General features: G+C 31.7%; 2 protein-coding genes across 2 annotated transcripts; both read right to left on the reverse strand.

Annotated features, from left to right (window-relative positions):
* Positions 1 to 384: 384 nt before the first annotated feature.
* On the reverse strand, positions 385 to 1087 carry LOC108328459 (zinc finger protein ZAT11). Its single transcript, XM_017562329.2, has one exon. It carries the CDS (start codon positions 998 to 1000, stop codon positions 533 to 535), a length of 468 nt encoding a protein of 155 aa, XP_017417818.1. The 5' UTR covers positions 1001 to 1087; the 3' UTR covers positions 385 to 532.
* Positions 1088 to 3538: 2451 nt separating this feature from the next.
* Positions 3539 to 11418, reverse strand: LOC108329479 (diaminopimelate epimerase, chloroplastic). Its single transcript, XM_017563698.2, has 9 exons — positions 10973 to 11418; positions 10731 to 10898; positions 10333 to 10403; positions 9954 to 10011; positions 9594 to 9773; positions 9127 to 9211; positions 7589 to 7648; positions 7412 to 7485; positions 3539 to 3842 (listed from the first exon to the last, which is right to left on the reverse strand). Exons 1-9 carry the CDS (start codon positions 11237 to 11239, stop codon positions 3726 to 3728), a joined length of 1080 nt encoding a protein of 359 aa, XP_017419187.1. The 5' UTR covers positions 11240 to 11418; the 3' UTR covers positions 3539 to 3725.
* Positions 11419 to 17289: the final 5871 nt, after the last annotated feature.

Consider the following 17289-nt stretch of genomic DNA (forward strand, 5'->3'; position numbering starts at 1 on the left):
GGAGATAATATAATTGACTTGCTCCATTCTAGATAAAAAGGAATCTCCACAAAAGAAAAAACAGAGAAATAGTGACAAATGTTACAGACACATAGTTTTCTTAGTTACTTCAATTTAAAGAAATAAAATCACATAATTTTGTCCATCCCACTCCATATCCAATATTCTTATTCTACAGTTTTTCAATAAATATTTACAGACAACAAGGATTGCGATGAAGAATCAGAAAATTGTATTCCTTTAGAAATTGTAGCTGCAACAGACTCAGATGTTACACATAATGTTTTTATTTATCAATGTTGTGCAGCAAAAGTGCTCATCAATGACTCTAAATTTCGGCTTTATCATTATCATTGTTACGTGTGTTCGGCAATAGAAATATTGTGTGGGAGAAACAAATGTATTAATAAAGAATCAATAAAGTAGGAGCCTAAAAGAATCATCTACACGAATGAATTTACAGAAAAGATTGAAAGAATACATGTATCGGGGAAAATGTTAGAAAAAGTATGAGAAGGAAGATGATTATTCTCTAGAGGTGTAACTCCAAGTCCAAGCACATAACCCTGGTGCTGTTGGACCTTTTCAGAACTGGGAATTTCGCAATAACTTGGTCGATAGAAGGAATAGGAACAAAGCCTTCGTTGCTGATACCTCTGTGTTTTCTCATGTGTCCTCCCAGAGCCTGCCCCAGAGAGAACTCTTGGCCACAGATGGAACACTCGTGCATTTTGGGTTTGCTCCACAAGCTAAGACTTTTTCCCTGTTCTTTCAGTTCTTCCCCTTCAACTTTCTGCCTCTTGTGGCTTGCCCTGTGCCCTCCCAGTGCTTGAAAAGATGAGAACTTGCGGTTGCACGTCTTGCACTCAAATTCCAGAGATCCAAAACCTTTCTCTTGTGCCTTGTTGCTTTCTTCAGGACAAGAGAACAGCATAAGACACTTTGCCAAATCTAAGTTCTCGGATCCTTCGTTACCACGTTGTCTCTTCATTGCTACCATGTTGAAACGGAAAAGGTGTTGTGTGTCTCGAAAGAGTTTGTTATATGAAAGTATATATGAGATTCAAAGGCGGTGATGAGAAACTCTGGAACATGGTATGAGTATTTATAAGATTTGGAATTGAACCATGTTAAGTTTTCAAACTAGAATAAAAAAGACATGTTGGACTACGCTTTTGACTAGTTGTATTTTAATGACGGGAACGCCCCAGTGGTTACGTAGTTGCTTCGCGAATATTGTCGTTAAATTTGTCTTCTTTGGAATTTGGAGAGTGAAAGTATGTGGTCCACGTGAGGCTTGTACCACACGCTCACTTCTACTTTTAACTTTTCGCCGCGTTAAGTACCGAGTGAACAGTCACGGCCCGCAATACTTCCTCGAAACTTCGACGTGTCCTTTTCCTTAGCCAGAACATTCTCGGCAGTTTCTAGTGTTAACGGAACTTGAACAAAAAGGGAAAGGAGTTATTCATAAAATGGATTTGGTTGAATGGTCGAAAAATCATGTTTTTCTTTGTGTTCCCAACTGGGTTGGTTGGTAGAACCATCGGAAAGGTCGTGCTGTATATGCTTTCACACGGGGATGTTTGAACTTGCAGCAGAATCCGGCATGCTATGTGGGTAGTGAAACTTCATACCCAGTCAAATTTGGGCAGCTGTTTAGTTTCTACTTTGCCACCACAGTCATCCCTCTAGCAAGTTAACAGGGAAAAATAATACTTTACTTTCAGCTAATAGAAAATTCCATCCCTTGATTCCTTCCCGATCTGGTTCTAGGTTTTTTTGGTGAACAACACAGGCAACGCGCCCCTAATATCTACTTCTACTTAGTTGGTAGGTTTTTGGTAGGTCGAACTATTACTTTCAAACCGGCGTCAAAAACTTCTTACTTGTTATTTAGTATCGATGGGATTCGCTAAAAGATTATAGGATACTAAAGTTAATTAATTTATCACTCTGCTTGAACTTCTGTTTATAATATTTATAATTTTTTAATAGATTTTTTTATTAGAATTACTGATCGCTTAATCCTGGCTATTCGATTTTATTTTTTTGGTGAAGATAGCTTTGACCGAGTAACGGACTGACCGTTTGTCCCATACTTTACAGTAGGGATTTTCATCCAACTACCATGAGTATGGATTCCGATGTGTAGTTTCATCCTATTTCAACTACTTGTGCAGAAGGTTCAGTTCACATCTAACTAGAATCAGTCTTAGGTTTGGAATTTTTGCTTTTTGCTTGCGGACTGTTATGTTTTTTCGGAGACATTCAACTTGTATTCTGATGAACCCGAACAAATTCTTCATTCGCATTTCACGATATCATGGAATGCTTGATCATCGTTTAATGTATTTATATTCGGGAAATAGTTTTTGAAAGGTTTATATTGCTGTATTTTCGAGTATTACAAAAACGCATAAATTTGTGTAGATTATACTCCTTCAAGTCGTTATACTACTATACACTCTTTATATCTTTAAAAGGTTTATATTCTTTTGAAAAGGTTTATATATACTGATACACTTTTGATAATTTCGAAGTGAGTAGTAAAAGTTGTGGATCTTGTATGCAAAAACAAAGTTGAGTCTTTCTTAAACTTGTATCCATGTGCGCTTCAGAAGATACCTACCATCCTTGTTTTATTTAATAATGAAAAGTAAAGGACATTCGAAACAGAAACTATAATAAAGATCACTTAAAAATTGAGGTTTTGCAAGAAATCACTTTAAAAGATATTTTTCAGTCTTAAAAATATGACTTGTATAAAATTCATGCATCTTAGCAAAACTAGTAACGAAGAGTAAAGGATATGATTTATCATTCATATGCTGCAAACATAACGGATTTGAAGGAACAAGACATTTGTTACACTCTCACCTTTATAACAACATTGCCATTAATTTGACAAAAAAGCTAAATTATTACATTTAAAAAAATTAAATATAGAAATCAACTTAAAAATAATAGAGAAAAATAAACTATTAAGTAAAAAATAAAACTTTATAGCAAAATCCTTGCCAGATGATCTAGAAGTGGTATTTATTTGGATTGATCTAGAGAATTCCACATTTGACTTATTGTAAATTTACTTGTAGAATACAGGCAATAAAGTAAAACCCGCGGTCACTCGCCTGCTACCTTTCTGAAGATAAAGTGCGAGTATTCTGACGAGATATATAATCCTATTGGAAGCTTCTTCACGTCAAATTCTGTAGTAAGCTTATATAATACAACTATAGTATCATTTTTTTTTTCCTGAAAAGATATCTAATAAATTTTACATAACGAAAAAGTTTCAATAATTATACTATTTTGATTGTATCCAAGTAGAGATTTTGAAACAAAATAAGGTACATATCCACCTATTGCAGCATTTAATTGAAAACAGTATCTTTTTCTCACCATCTTACATATAAGTAGATTTGTTTTTTGAAACCACTACACTGCTAACATCATCCCAATCAACATTTGTACCCTAGAAGCACAGCAAATTTACATATTTTACAATCTTAAAACCTGCTATCATGAAAAAGCATTAAAATCCACACAAGCCAACGTACCGTTTAGCTCATTACTGCATCATCGTGACTCGTTCAACCAAATGGTTGAGATTAAATTCGTAAATAAAACATTCATTAAAAACAAAAAGTCCGCCTCCCAAGGAAAGATTATTCAGCAATTCCTAATTCACCCAACTATTACGTTTAACAATGGGCAACATATCAAAGAGGCAAAGATCCATAATAAACTAAATCGGCCGAGCCTGTCATATACACATGATTATCTTCCTCCCTCCAATCAATCTGAAGAGGCCCTCCAGGTAGATCAACCGTGCATATCTGTATCAAATTGACAGATGAAAAAGATTATGGCAAAATCAAAGCAGTTATTTCATGGAAACAGTGAGGAAAAACTTCCCTTTTAGGCTTGTATGTGAATTTAGTCTCTACAAATAGATAAAATATAAATCCCTCTACAACTATCCATTAAGCCTCTAATTTGGATACTGTGAAAAAAAAATTGAGGGATTGGAAGAGATAAAAAGAAATAAGTGGAAAATTGGTGTCAAATGAGATTGTTTTGTTAAAGTGAAATAGAAAGGAAAGAGAGGGGAAATGTATAGAATTATGTGTTTGATTGGGGAGGCAAGAAGGAAAGTGATAATTTGTGATGAATGACAATTTTGCAATTGTCTTTCACATTTTTCTTAAAAATAAGACAATTGGATTTATGATTTATGATTTATGCCTGATGGCCAAAGATGTTTCCAAAAAAAGTACGGATAACCAATTACGTCATTAATATACATAATCAATTATATCACACCACATAATCAATTATCCTGCAACGCCCAGGGAAAATGGCAAGACATCAAGGCCCAAATATGAAAAACTATCTTTGGAAGCGTGCTTCTCCTTCAAAAGGCTTTCCATCTCTTCGCCAATTTCTCCAGGGAAATCCATAAAGGACAAAATCATGCTTCACCATGTGGAAGACAAAATCATTTTGGTTTGTGAATGTGTTATGCAATTCATGGGTTACTCAACTAAAAGCAAGGGTAATGTGGTCAATTTCACCTTGCCAGATCCATTTCCTCCTCTTTCTCATGTTACTAGCCAGGAAAACCATACATGTGGGACATCCACGTATTTCATCACAGATCATCCCAACTCATTTCGTCCAAATTCATCACTTTCCAATCCATCCTTTCTCCCTCCTTTTCACCCCAAACAAACAGTGTAAATGCTGACCCCTTTTTGTTTTTGCAAATAGACACTGTTATTATCCATTAAATACAGATTTGTTGGGAATTCGTTCTGCAACTCTTGACAATTTTTTTTATTATGGCAAGGACCAAAGGTCAGGCGCGTTGGGAACATTTGACTACACTAGACAATTTATCATAATGCCAAGAACCGATGGACACAAATCATGACTCAGATTTTAGAGACGAAGTCCAGTGTTGGCATGTAAGTATATATAATAGAATACAGAATCAAAAAACATATCTCAGCTTTTCCCTTTTTGAAAAACCTCATCTGACTTAATAAAAGCAGTTACACTCACCATCCAAAGCCATAATGGAAGAAATAACACCAGTATCAACTCAAGACAAAATAAAAACTAAGACCAAAACAATATTTGCAACGGAAACTGCAGAAAGAACAATGCTAATATGGAAATGGTAGGAATAAATCATACCATAAATCCCTAACATGAATTTAGAACAAAGAAGCTGCGCAACAAAACTCATACACTCCTACCACCTAGCTGACAAGTTTGCAAGGTTTAGACCATCAATACTATTTGTGAAGCAGTGAGGCGTTCTTTAGCATCTTTTATAAAAAGCAAGTAGTTAGACCCAATTACGAACATATAAGTAGAAGGAATAAGAATGGCCTAAAGAAACAAGTCAGTCAGCCTACATTAGTTAGTTCTTAAGAGAGTTCGAGTTTACCTGAAACAAGTAAAGGAGGTCCGAATTCAGGAACTGAAAAATTGAAAGATTGAGTGGGTCACACACTCAACAAAAGTTTGCCCCACCTTTACAGAGATGTATACCTGACAAAATAATTTCTGCATGGGGAGCTACCAACAAAGCAAACTTGCTACCATGTTTAAGGGATAGGACACAAATTAAGAAATTCAGTTGGACACTTGATTTGATGGTATGGTAATTTCTTCACCAGTTCAACTTAAGTATATATTTACGGTATAACCTCAACTTCTTTGTAGATTTTCTTTTTGGTACACCTACCAAGGTTATTCCATATTGCTACTGGAAGCTTGAGTGCTTTCATTTGAATCTATCATTTCCGTTAATGTTGTACTTCACAAAGTTATTTGATAGAAAGTCTATATTTCATGACAAGCACTCAGAGAGAGGATGATATCTTCAATGTCCAAGTTGGAGCTGACTTCAGAAACTAACTTTCAACCTGTCCCTGTTCTTTAATATTCATCCATTTTCAATATTGTGACTGAAATAGATATTGTTCTTTTTTCAGGTGAACTGGCAGCCATATAGGATGATTGTACTTAAGGGTTATCTCAGACAAAAGGCCTTGAAGAGGTTTGTGATCTCGGTCATAGCAGTACTGAATGCCATGGGGCACCAACCATAAAAGTGGCTTGTCAATTGTTGAATGGGGACCCCAACATGGCAATTGTCAGTTTTCACGCCAACTTCCTGCCTATCCATGTTAAGTGCAGGAGCAGAGATGGTATGAGTTTGTCTAAGGACATTTGATAAATTTAGGTGACAATTCCACCACTAATCGCCTACACATCCTGACATCTCCAACACACTTTAGGTTCAACATCTAAAGCAATATATTAGACGCCTTGCAACCTTTGCCAGAAAGCTGTGAGGAAGATGGTGGTGATGGGGAAAGGATAGTAGTAAAGAGCATAGTGGTTAATTGATAGTCGCAAAGGGAAGTGGCCATGCCCAAAAATGAGAGCCTATAGCAAAACCTCCATTCTAGTCTAATACACACAGATATATTAAATAAAATAATTAATAGAATGTATATATATATATATATATATATATATATATATATATATAACTATAGAGTAAAAAAACTACAAAATTGGGCACTAGTCATGATTAATAATACTCATGATATTAAATACCCAAACAAAATATAAAGTAGATAGAAAGAGTAGTCAAGGGAAAAAAGGACTAAAAGCCTCTAAAGCCCAAAGAAACTCAAGTACAAGACATTAAAAATCAAATAGAATATTTTAATAGGAACCTTCATTCTCTTCAAGATTCATCACACTGTGCTAGTCAATAATACAAAAGAACACATGAAGTCAAGGGAGAAAAAAAGATTTTGGTTGCTGCCAGCATGAAAGGAAAAAAAAAAGAAAATGAGAACAAAGGAACACAGAGAAAAAGAGTATACATAGCAGTGGAAAAGGAAAATACAAAGCATATAAAAGAGGGAAATCAGAATTCAGAGGAAAGATAGGAAAAACTTCAACGGAGTGGTCTGGCTGCCAGAAAAGGTTTCCCGTTGTCAGAGAAGAACAAAGGTTACCAGACAAGAAGAATTGTCTGTAAGTTCAGGGTGAACAAGGCTAGGGAAGAAATAGAAGAGTTTCTCTTCAAAAGCTAACCCAAACACAATTAAAATCCTAAAATACCCTAGCTAATAATTAAAGATTTAGGTTATTTGGGGGGTTAAATGTGCACAGCCACCCTCTTACATCACTACTATGACTCAAACAGAAACACAGAAATGCAGCACAACAGCATTTGCACAATGCCAAACCGGAACACCATCATGCTCCATTGCTAATACAGCCACTTCGACCTTATTGACTACTTCGATTATGAATTTTTTTTAATGAAAAATAAATAGTTTTCATATTATTACAAGCATAGTAGCAAGCTTACCCTCCCAGCATGACCCTCAAGAACAGCCGCAACAACAGTAGCACAAGCTCCCGTTCCACAGGCTAGGGTTGCTCCTGCACAAGAAAACACGAACTCAAAATTGAACAAACCCTGACAATTGTACAAACAACTAGTAATACTAGTCTGACACATCATGGCTATTTAGAATATTCTAACCTGCTCCCCGCTCCCAAACACGCATTTTCAGCTGAGACTTAGACAATACTTGCACAAACTCTGCACATTAAATAAGAAACCATATAATTAGTGAGATATACAACAACTGTATTAGTGTGATGATATTTAATTTGAGTTATGCATAAGGAATCAAAACATCAAGGGTGAAATTTTGCTGATAAATAAAGCAAGCCATAATTGCACATTATATGCTCTATACAAGGACCCTAACCTAAGCTACTAATACAGTCCGACCAAATCCTAGAAAAAATACCAGCAATATCATGATACCAAACATTAAACCAAGAACAAATACATGTCACTAAATCAGTAACCACCATCTGCCAGAATGTGCATTTAGCTTGCCATCAAAGCTATATTGCTCAAGGAAGAAAAATAAAATAAAAAGGTCCAACTGGTAGAAATAAATTAAAAAAAAAAAGGTGCTGGGATCAGCATAGGTAAGAAAGTTTGTTAGTTCACATAAGGTCAGAAGAAGAATTGGTTCTCTGTTTTGTTTTTGATGATGTCCAAGAAGTCTTTAGTTAAAATTGTAAAAGGCCTTAAAGAACCTTCCCTACTGGTATTGAAAGATAAGCATGTTCTTCATAAGTCAAATTGAACTAGATAAAGACTTGAACCAACCTGTTTTTAAATGGATAATTAGATCTTCATTAAATCAACCAAAGTTTAAAAACAGGACATCTTTGGCTTTTAATTGATTAAAATAAGTATCTAATCGATTGATCTGTTAGAAATTGCTTTCTGGAAATGATGTTGAACAAATTAATCGACTTGGTTATAACATACTTGATTAATCTGGGCAGTAGCAATCAATTTTTGAAATCAATCACTGTTTTCTAAAAGAAAATAAAGGCTTTCTTCAAAACATAATTCTGAAAAACGTGTAAGAGAAATGTTGAGAGTGATGACATCAAAAACTTTTTGCAAATCTTTCAAAACCAAGAAGTTAAGGTTCTTCAAGGTTATAGGTAATCTTTCCATGTAACATCAGTCACAAATCCAGGTGATCGAGTTTCTTGTTTCTCTTTTGCACCTTCTTTAATTTGTACTTTAGACCAATGTGTGCTGTGTTTTAGTAGGTAATTGATAGCTTCAATGTCTTGTGTTGTTTTATTGGATCTTGAAAAAGTTTTTCAAGGGTATTGTGTAATTCTTTTTCTCTAGTTTTCATAGGAGTTTCTTGTAAACTGACTTGATTAAAGTTTTAGTGATTCCAGTTAAGGTTGCTGGATAAACCGGATGTAGATTCTTAAAGAATCAAACCAATATACAAATTCTTGTGTTGTTCTTTATTCCTTCTCTTTTAATAATTTTTTGTTGATTCAAATATGGCCATTACAAAGCAGTAATCTAAACTCTACCAATTACTTTCAACAAAAATATTCTTTTTACACAAAGAACTTGCTTTTCTAAAACACAACCAATTCACCCCCTCTCTTGGTTGTAATCAGCCAATTTCATATTTTAACAAAGTTAACAAGCATAGTTCAATCATAGAAATAGAAAAATCTTGCCTGTGTTAGTTCGTGCTGGGAACACCTCATGATGTTCAAATTTTGGGCCAATTTCTGCTAGCTTCAATTCATCAACTAGCAAATTCTGTTGCAACAAGGATTAAAACAAACATTGCATAAGCAGTAAAGACTGAAAAATATTAATCCATGTAAAACTGTAGCACAACAGATGAAAGTTGACATCTTAACTTTTAAGATGCAATTAAAAAATATTTTTTTACCTTAAAAATTATATTTCAAAGGAGCTATGTTTCTTTTTATACAAATGGTTCCAAATTCAACTGTATGCAAGAATATCCATTTATTTGTATATATATAACATTATTTTACAGATCCTATAGATTAATGTCTTGTCTTCCTACTATTCCACAATATTTCATACCTTTGAATAGATGTAGTGCTCTGTGTAATACATCATAAAAGGAAATCGTACGTATGAAATATCTACTGTATGTCAAAATAAAGACCTGACATCCTTCTCTACCGAAAGTTACACAGTGTGGATTTCCCATGCTAACACAGGTCACATGCCAGATAACTCCATCCACGACTAGCTCGGATTTAACAACAGCACTATCCTTGTTTGCAGGTAATTTAGTAGGCACATCTGAGGCTTTAAGAACTGGTTCCCCCATGTCAACTCTTACCTGAAACAGTTAGTATTCTCTATCAATCTTGAGAAAGAGAACCAATATCAGATAAGAGACAAAGAATATTCCTTCCTAACGTTAAACCGATTAAGGCATCTTAGGAGCTGCATGAGCCAATGCCTTAAAACAATATCACATATCAATAAGCAAATTGCAAATATTTGTAACATAACATACATTTCCATCCTCTAAGACTTCAGGTATAATAAGACCAGCTCCAGTATGAACGGTAAAACTGCAAAGTAAGAAAATACATTATTACTGTAAGATGAAATTTCATTAAGCCCATTAATCCATAACTATATAATGGTAATGACTGAGGTGGCAGCTAAACCATCATAAGAAAAATCATCATCAATTTAGTAAATTAATTTTCAATATTATCTGACACAATAATCTTATCTTTACAGATATTTGTCACACGTAAAGAGAAAAAAAAGCTCAGAAGAACACGGTCTCACAATTCATACACAAGACATAAAAAATGAGAAGCTGAAGCGACTGAAAAGAGCAATTAGGAAACGTTACAGAAAAGTTATAGAAAGAACAACCGTACCTATGCCTTCCTTCTAAACTCTCTAGCTGAGAAACGAATTTGGCAAAACATCGCACTCCATTGCCACACATCTATGAATATGAGCATCATTCGGATTAGTGACAGCAAACTTGTCAGTGATAAAAAGACTAAGATTCTATACTTTTTTAAGTTTGAGTGATAAATTTCTACATAAATATTTACAGGGGGAAAAAAAACTAGTAATTAAAATCAACTTGTGTACTTTTTTATGCATTTCACTTTTCGGAAAAGTTAAATGAGAATGCTTCTAAGTTGATTTTAAATTTATGAAAAAAATTCAATGTATTTAACTTTCTTATTCTCTACTGCAATTCAGTTTAGGCCCAACCCCGTTCAGACGAAAACAGACACGAACGAGGCTTGGTAAGAAGAACTACCTCAGGCTCACTACCATCAGAGTTAAAAATCCTCATGGTATAATCAGTGCCATTGATTCCAGGCAATACAAAGATAACTCCGTCAGCTCCAACACCGAAGTTCCGATCACACAGTTGAACCGCTTTCTCTGCAGTGATCCTGGGCTCGGACGAGTCTCTATTGTCAACCTATTCAAAACGACGCGTCAAGAACCGAACGGTTATCAATTTGATAAAGGGAAAGCGAAGGGGAATGAACTCACCAAAATGAAGTCGTTTCCGAGGCCGTGGTACTTGGCGAAATGGAGAAAGCCGGTCTGTAGGCGGTTGAGGAAGGAAGCGGAGGGGGTTTTGACGGGGGCGTCGGTGCTCATGGAGGAGGCGACAAGGCGGGAGTTAGGGTACTTGAAAGTGCGTCGCGGAATGGGCAAAGTGGATCGGGGAGAGTGGAGGAAGAGATTATTGAGGGAGGTGAGACTGCGGCGCGTGGGGGATGTGAGAGGAACGGTAATGGTGGCTGTTATGGCCATTCTGCAGCTTCGAATGGCGGCGGATACTGCAATCTGCCACTGTCACCGTCTGGGTTTGACTCTGTCGCACACAGTGAAGCGTTAAGGGCTTCCGGTACACAATCTCGGCCGTTAAATAGGTGTGTTGATGTGCTTTTTCTTTCTCAGATTTTACTGGTTTATGGGAAGAAAACGTACTTAAAAATTTAATTATTAAAATTTGTGATAAGTAAAATATATACAAACAAAAATAGAGGAACTTATAGTTTATAATTATAATTTTAACTATAATTTTTTATTTGATGAATATTACTATAATTTAATAATCTATAGAGGACCACTTTATCTTTTAAATAAGACATGTAGAACTTGTAGCATGTTTCTTCAAGTTCAGAACGAAATATATTTAATTGATTTAGATTAACTTAAATGTTGATATTGATATTATTTGTCAAATTTCTAAAAAAATTATTTAACATTTGTAATTATCGAGGCATGTTTTATGTAAGTAATTTTACTTAATTTAAAACAGTAGAATGTTTAATAGAATCTATGTTTACACGTTTAATGTTTATCATTAGATTAGATGAAAAAAAATAAAACCATCTAAACTTTTATGTTAATGTAATAAATAATTGGTATGAGGATACAAGTCCAAATTCACAACCACAGAGAACAAAAAAAAATAGAAAAAAAGACAGCAAAATGAGTGATGGTATGTTTATTTATAGTATGTTTTTGTGTCATCCAAATGCGTACTATAAAGTCGCCACCAAACCCAAATACATAACACGTACACAGTTAATCTGGCACTAGCTATTCCACGCTTGACACAAGTGTTTCACCTCTGTTAGCATTTTCCTGCCAATAATAGCTCGTTGAATAAGGAATTTTAGTAACTTTAAAAATTAAATTATTTATTGTTAAATTCTTATTTTTTTAAATAGTTTGGTTAGATTAAGGATTTGAAATATTTTAGATTTTAATTTTTTTTTATTTAGATGAAGTAGTTTAACTTTTATTTTAAGGTAAAATTTTATTTTAAAAAATATTTTTACATTTAAGCTTACTTAATCTCACAGTTTGTTTTTATATTGGATCTTGTTCTGGATTGAATTGTTTTGATTTTTTGATATAGATTTAGTTTTTAACTTTCAGTTTAAATTGTTTTGTTTAAATTTTTTATTTGAGTTGAATCAATTCGATTTTTGACTTATGTTAATTTAATTTAACTTTTAATTTAGATTAAATGAGCTTAAAGTTCGATTCAAATTAATTTAATTCGATTTTTCATTTTGAAATTATTTAACTCGGCCTTTAATCCAAGTCAAATAGGTTTGATTTTCGACTTAGACCGACTCAATTTAACCTTCAATCAAAGTAAATAGGCTCCATTTTCATTAAGGCTTTGTTCTTTTGAGGTGAGTTGGGGGAGATGATTTGGGGGAGATGATTTGAATGGATTTGAGGGTAATATTTTTGTTGTTTTTTTGAGTGGATTTGTGGGTGATTGAGAGTAGATTTGAGAGTAAAGTTTGTGAGAATTAGTGTAGGATTTGATTGATAGGAGAGATTTAAAAAATTTGTTTAATTGATAGAAATTAAAGATTACCAAAATGTCCCTAGTTATTAAAGTAATATAAAATTATATTTGTTAATGTTATATTTAATTGTAAAAAATGTTTATAAAAAGTAAAAAATTAAAAATAATTAATAAAATTAATTTTTAAAATGTAAAAATATTAATAATTATTTAAACAATACCATATTTTAGCTTAGTATAATTTTAAGATTAAAAAATTAAAATATACTTTTATTTTGATGATAAAAGTTTAAATAGAAAACCTATACTTTAAAATAATATAGTTTATTTAATTAAATAAAGTCATTTTTTCTTAATATAATTTTAAAATAAGTAGATATGCCTTATATTTGACACAAAAAGCGCTTCAGTGGAATCTAACACTGCACTTAAGAATCCAATACACTTTCAAACGTTAATATTATCGTTTTTTTATATTATGCAGGACTACACATTGTCTTTGGAAATTGAGAGATGGTCTGAAGAGTGAAATTTGTGCAAATCATCGCTTTTCTATCATTGCATATCAGCACAAGCGAACACGATTTTTTCGTAAATCCATCTTTCCTAATTCACGTAAACAGGAAATTCCTTTCATCCGAACACAGCGTAAAGGACTTGGCTCGACCTTTGACCTAGGATGACTAAATTAGATCTTTGGATTAACCTTTTGTTCAAGGCGGCTTCATTTGACTTTTAGTTTGAGTCAAATCGCCTTAACATTTGATATGGACTAACTCATTTGACATTCAGCCTCAAATCACACGTTTCAACCTTTAATTCAAATGAATAATCTTAATTTTCAATCAAATCTAGTAAGATATTTTGAAGAATAAATCCATCGCATCACAATTAATTATGCTTATTAATAATATTTTTCAAATTTATCTGTTATTTGATATTTTTAAATAATCTAAATAATGATGTGATATAAAAATTTATATTTGAAAAATATTGTATTATAATTTTGGGACGGTATAAAATCTCTTATATATTTTTTTAGTGAGTCATATCTAGTAGAACATATGGTAGTCATATCCATTACTCTCAAGTTTACTATTACACTAAAATCAGGTATTAACTACATACGTTAATAAGTTGATTAAAATACATGTCTAATACATTCTTCTACATTGTTAATTAAGAATAAAAAAGTTTCTTACAATCATCATAATCTATTATTCACTATTGATGAGATCCATCTTATTATTGGATAAAGAAAAGATGATATTTTATTTAAAATAAAGATCATAAACTTAAGTAGATGATTTAAGATTTAACTCGAACCTCGTCATGAACATTAAATATTCTTATTAGAATGTGAAGAGTCACAAGACAACTCTTAAAAACAGATGAAATCTATATCTAAAAGCAAAATAAATGTCCACTTGTAAAAAAGTACTTGACACCCAAGTTAATAAAACATAAAATAAATGTTAGTGAGAGAAGAAAAAGGTAAATATGCATTATTTTAAAAAACCATATATTTTAAGCCTTTGTATCTACCTAAATAGGCTGAAAATAAAAATAAAAATTCACCTGTATAATAGGCTAAAGAATACAATAAAAATTCATTCCTTACTAGCACTTCTTTCGAGTTATAATACGGTTGAATTATTGCATACTAAATATACTTCTGCAATATGACATAATAAAATAGTTCTTATATTCTAAAAAGTTAGAGTAGATACACGTATATAAATATAATTAATTTTTATACATATAATGAAGTTATATATATATATATATATATATATATATTATAGAAAATAATGATACTATAATTATATTGTGTCGTTATTCGTTAATAATAAATTATAATTATAATTGTTACTATTATTATCTGCAATAAAATACAATATTGAATATGTTGGGAAAATATATGTTTAGCAAACAAATTTATAATTAAGAAATACATTACTATTTTTTGTGGCAAGCATTTCATTTATTTAAAAATAAGAAGATTTTTCACTAAAGTAATAATATATTTGCTTGTTATAAAGCATTTGAAATTACTCACCCTAAAATGATTCTGTTTTAAGCCGATAAATATAAATATTGAATATATAAAGGTGTAACTTATCCATAACGTATAAACGTATTTTTATGATTCAAGGACACAAAAAACTTAATAAAAAATATTCAAACCTCCTATCCATTCCAATACATAAAAGATAACTTAGAGTAGTTTTCACTCACTGTCAGTGTAACTTTCATGGATCAATCTTTTCTTCATAAAAGGGTCCTCATCGTCGTAATCTTCCACAGCTGCTTCCAACATTCAATTCATCTTTTTCTAAAAAAAACTAAACAAGTGAGTATCAATTCTTAACAAACAAGTATATAAATAAATCGAACAATATTGTATTATACGTATCTGATATCTAGATTGTATACTCAAAATAATTTCAGTCTATATATCCCATATCATTTCGACCAAATTACTCTAGATCATTTCTATTAAAGTATAATGTTAATTCTATAATAATATAGAAAAGTCTAAAATATAAGACAAATATTAAAAACTTTACATAGCTAAAAATTTATAACATTCTACAAGTTGTGATTAATATTTTTTAGAATAATTATGTAGGTGAAATGAAGTTTATAAATACCCATGTTACTAACTTTTGAGGTAAAGACAACTACAATGTATACTTCTTCCAATTATTACTATTTTTACTTTTTTTTCTATCTCATCAACTATTCCTTTCATACTAAAACCTATAAAATAAATTCTTTATCAAAAGTAGCACTTAAATCTCACTATTTTTACAATAGAACCCTAGATAAAAATAATTAAGTTTATATGTGATGTGTGTGTGAAAATCTCTCAAAATTAAAAAACTATAGAAAATATTAAGAAATAAATAAAACTACAAATTTTTTCAAAAAACAAATATATAAGTACATTCGTCTCTGCCTTCGAGTAAGCTTGTGTTTGTTTCAGCATTAATATTGTTTATATAAATGGAAATGTGAGTGGTTATTGCATTTGTTTCTATCTATGTAAGAAGACTTGAAAGCGTAAAAATGCGCTGATTTATGTATTTTTTTCTCGTCGCATCTATAAGAGGATTTGAAGGAAAATCCAACTCGATATTATGTATGATTACGAAAATATCTTTAGTTGATATATGTATGATTCACAATTTTATCAAGATGGTTACACTCTTTTTTTATTTATTTATATATATATATATATATATATATATATATATATATATATATTATTTTTCCTTTTTTTTCTCTTTATATTCTGACCACTAGTGAAGTGTACATACCTAATTAAACCAGAAGTTACATGTATCATCCTCGTTTTATTCTTAATTGAGTTTAATAATAATAATAATATTATTATTAGTATTTATAACAATAATATATGAACAATAATAAGTATTATTATACTTATAATGATAATAATTATACTAATAATATAAATAATAATAATTATATCCATAAAAATAATTATTATAATAATCATGGGTAATAATTAAAATAATAATAATAATACAATAAATGGTGATAATAATAATAATTTCTACCAAAGGACAATTGGGTCATTTCAAAATTTCTCTTTTATTCAAATATTTTATTTCAATCAAATCATCCACAGATTTAACTTTCTTCTTATTTCTCCTTACTATTTTTCTTAACCTAAACAATTTCACATTCATCTCCTTTTTCCCTCAGTTATGAAAAAATTGCTATTTCTTTTTTAATTTTTTTCTTTTTATTTACAATTATTTTACAATGAAATGACTAAACTAAATGATATTTCGAAAAATTAAGAATTAAGGTCAAATTCTGTAAAAGCAATAACTAAAATAACTTATCGTCGTTATCAGACGTTGAAGTTTATAAACGAACTTTAAAAAAAAAATGCAACCAAAAATACGCCCAATTATTTCAGTTAAACTAAGTCACAATTGCCAGCTACAATGTGCTAGACCGCTACGGATAAGTATAGTCAACTCATTTGTTACAGAACAATAAATGGTCTGAAAACAGAAACCTAAAACTGCAACATGGTTGACATAGGAACCAATTTTCATTCTTCAGTAATTGTTAGAACCAACAACGTTACACAAAATCCAACCGAAGGTTAAACTCACATGCATGTTTTGTTGTTTAGTATAAGCAAAACTGTAGTTCATCTGTCAAAGCCTAATTATGAATTGGCCAAATAATGACTCAAAAATACTTAGGCCTTAAAATAGGCCACAATCAATTAACAAGGAAAATAAGAGGATACCAATGATATATTGGGAAGCAACATCCCTATAATCACGGGATAGTTTATTCACTCAATAACTGTTCAATTAGAATATAAAATTGAAGTTTCTGTTTTTTTTACCAAAATCATATATCTTTCACTTTTTTCTTCAAGAGAACTCTACCCATTTCAACATACATAAAGCAGCTTGTGTTGAACCACAAAAGTAGCATTTCATATTTCAGTATTGTTCGTGAATTGTTCGTAGCTACA

This window comes from Vigna angularis, chromosome 2 (genome assembly GCF_016808095.1).
Source record: "Vigna angularis cultivar LongXiaoDou No.4 chromosome 2, ASM1680809v1, whole genome shotgun sequence".
Lineage (NCBI taxonomy): Eukaryota > Viridiplantae > Streptophyta > Magnoliopsida > Fabales > Fabaceae > Vigna > Vigna angularis.

Excerpts from the sequence above, each read along its gene's own strand:
- LOC108328459 (XM_017562329.2), bottom strand. The coding sequence starts at position 1,000 with ATGGTAGCAATGAAGAGACAACGTGGTAACGAAGGATCCGAGAACTTA.
- LOC108329479 (XM_017563698.2), bottom strand. The coding sequence starts at position 11,239 with ATGGCCATAACAGCCACCATTACCGTTCCTCTCACATCCCCCACGCGC. Across the intron at positions 9,774-9,953 it reads AAGTCTTAGAGGATGGAAAT|GTAAGAGTTGACATGGGGGA; the intron begins GTATGTTATGTT and ends TAACTGTTTCAG. Across the intron at positions 7,486-7,588 it reads TGTTTGGGAGCGGGGAGCAG|GAGCAACCCTAGCCTGTGGA; the intron begins GTTAGAATATTC and ends TTTCTTGTGCAG.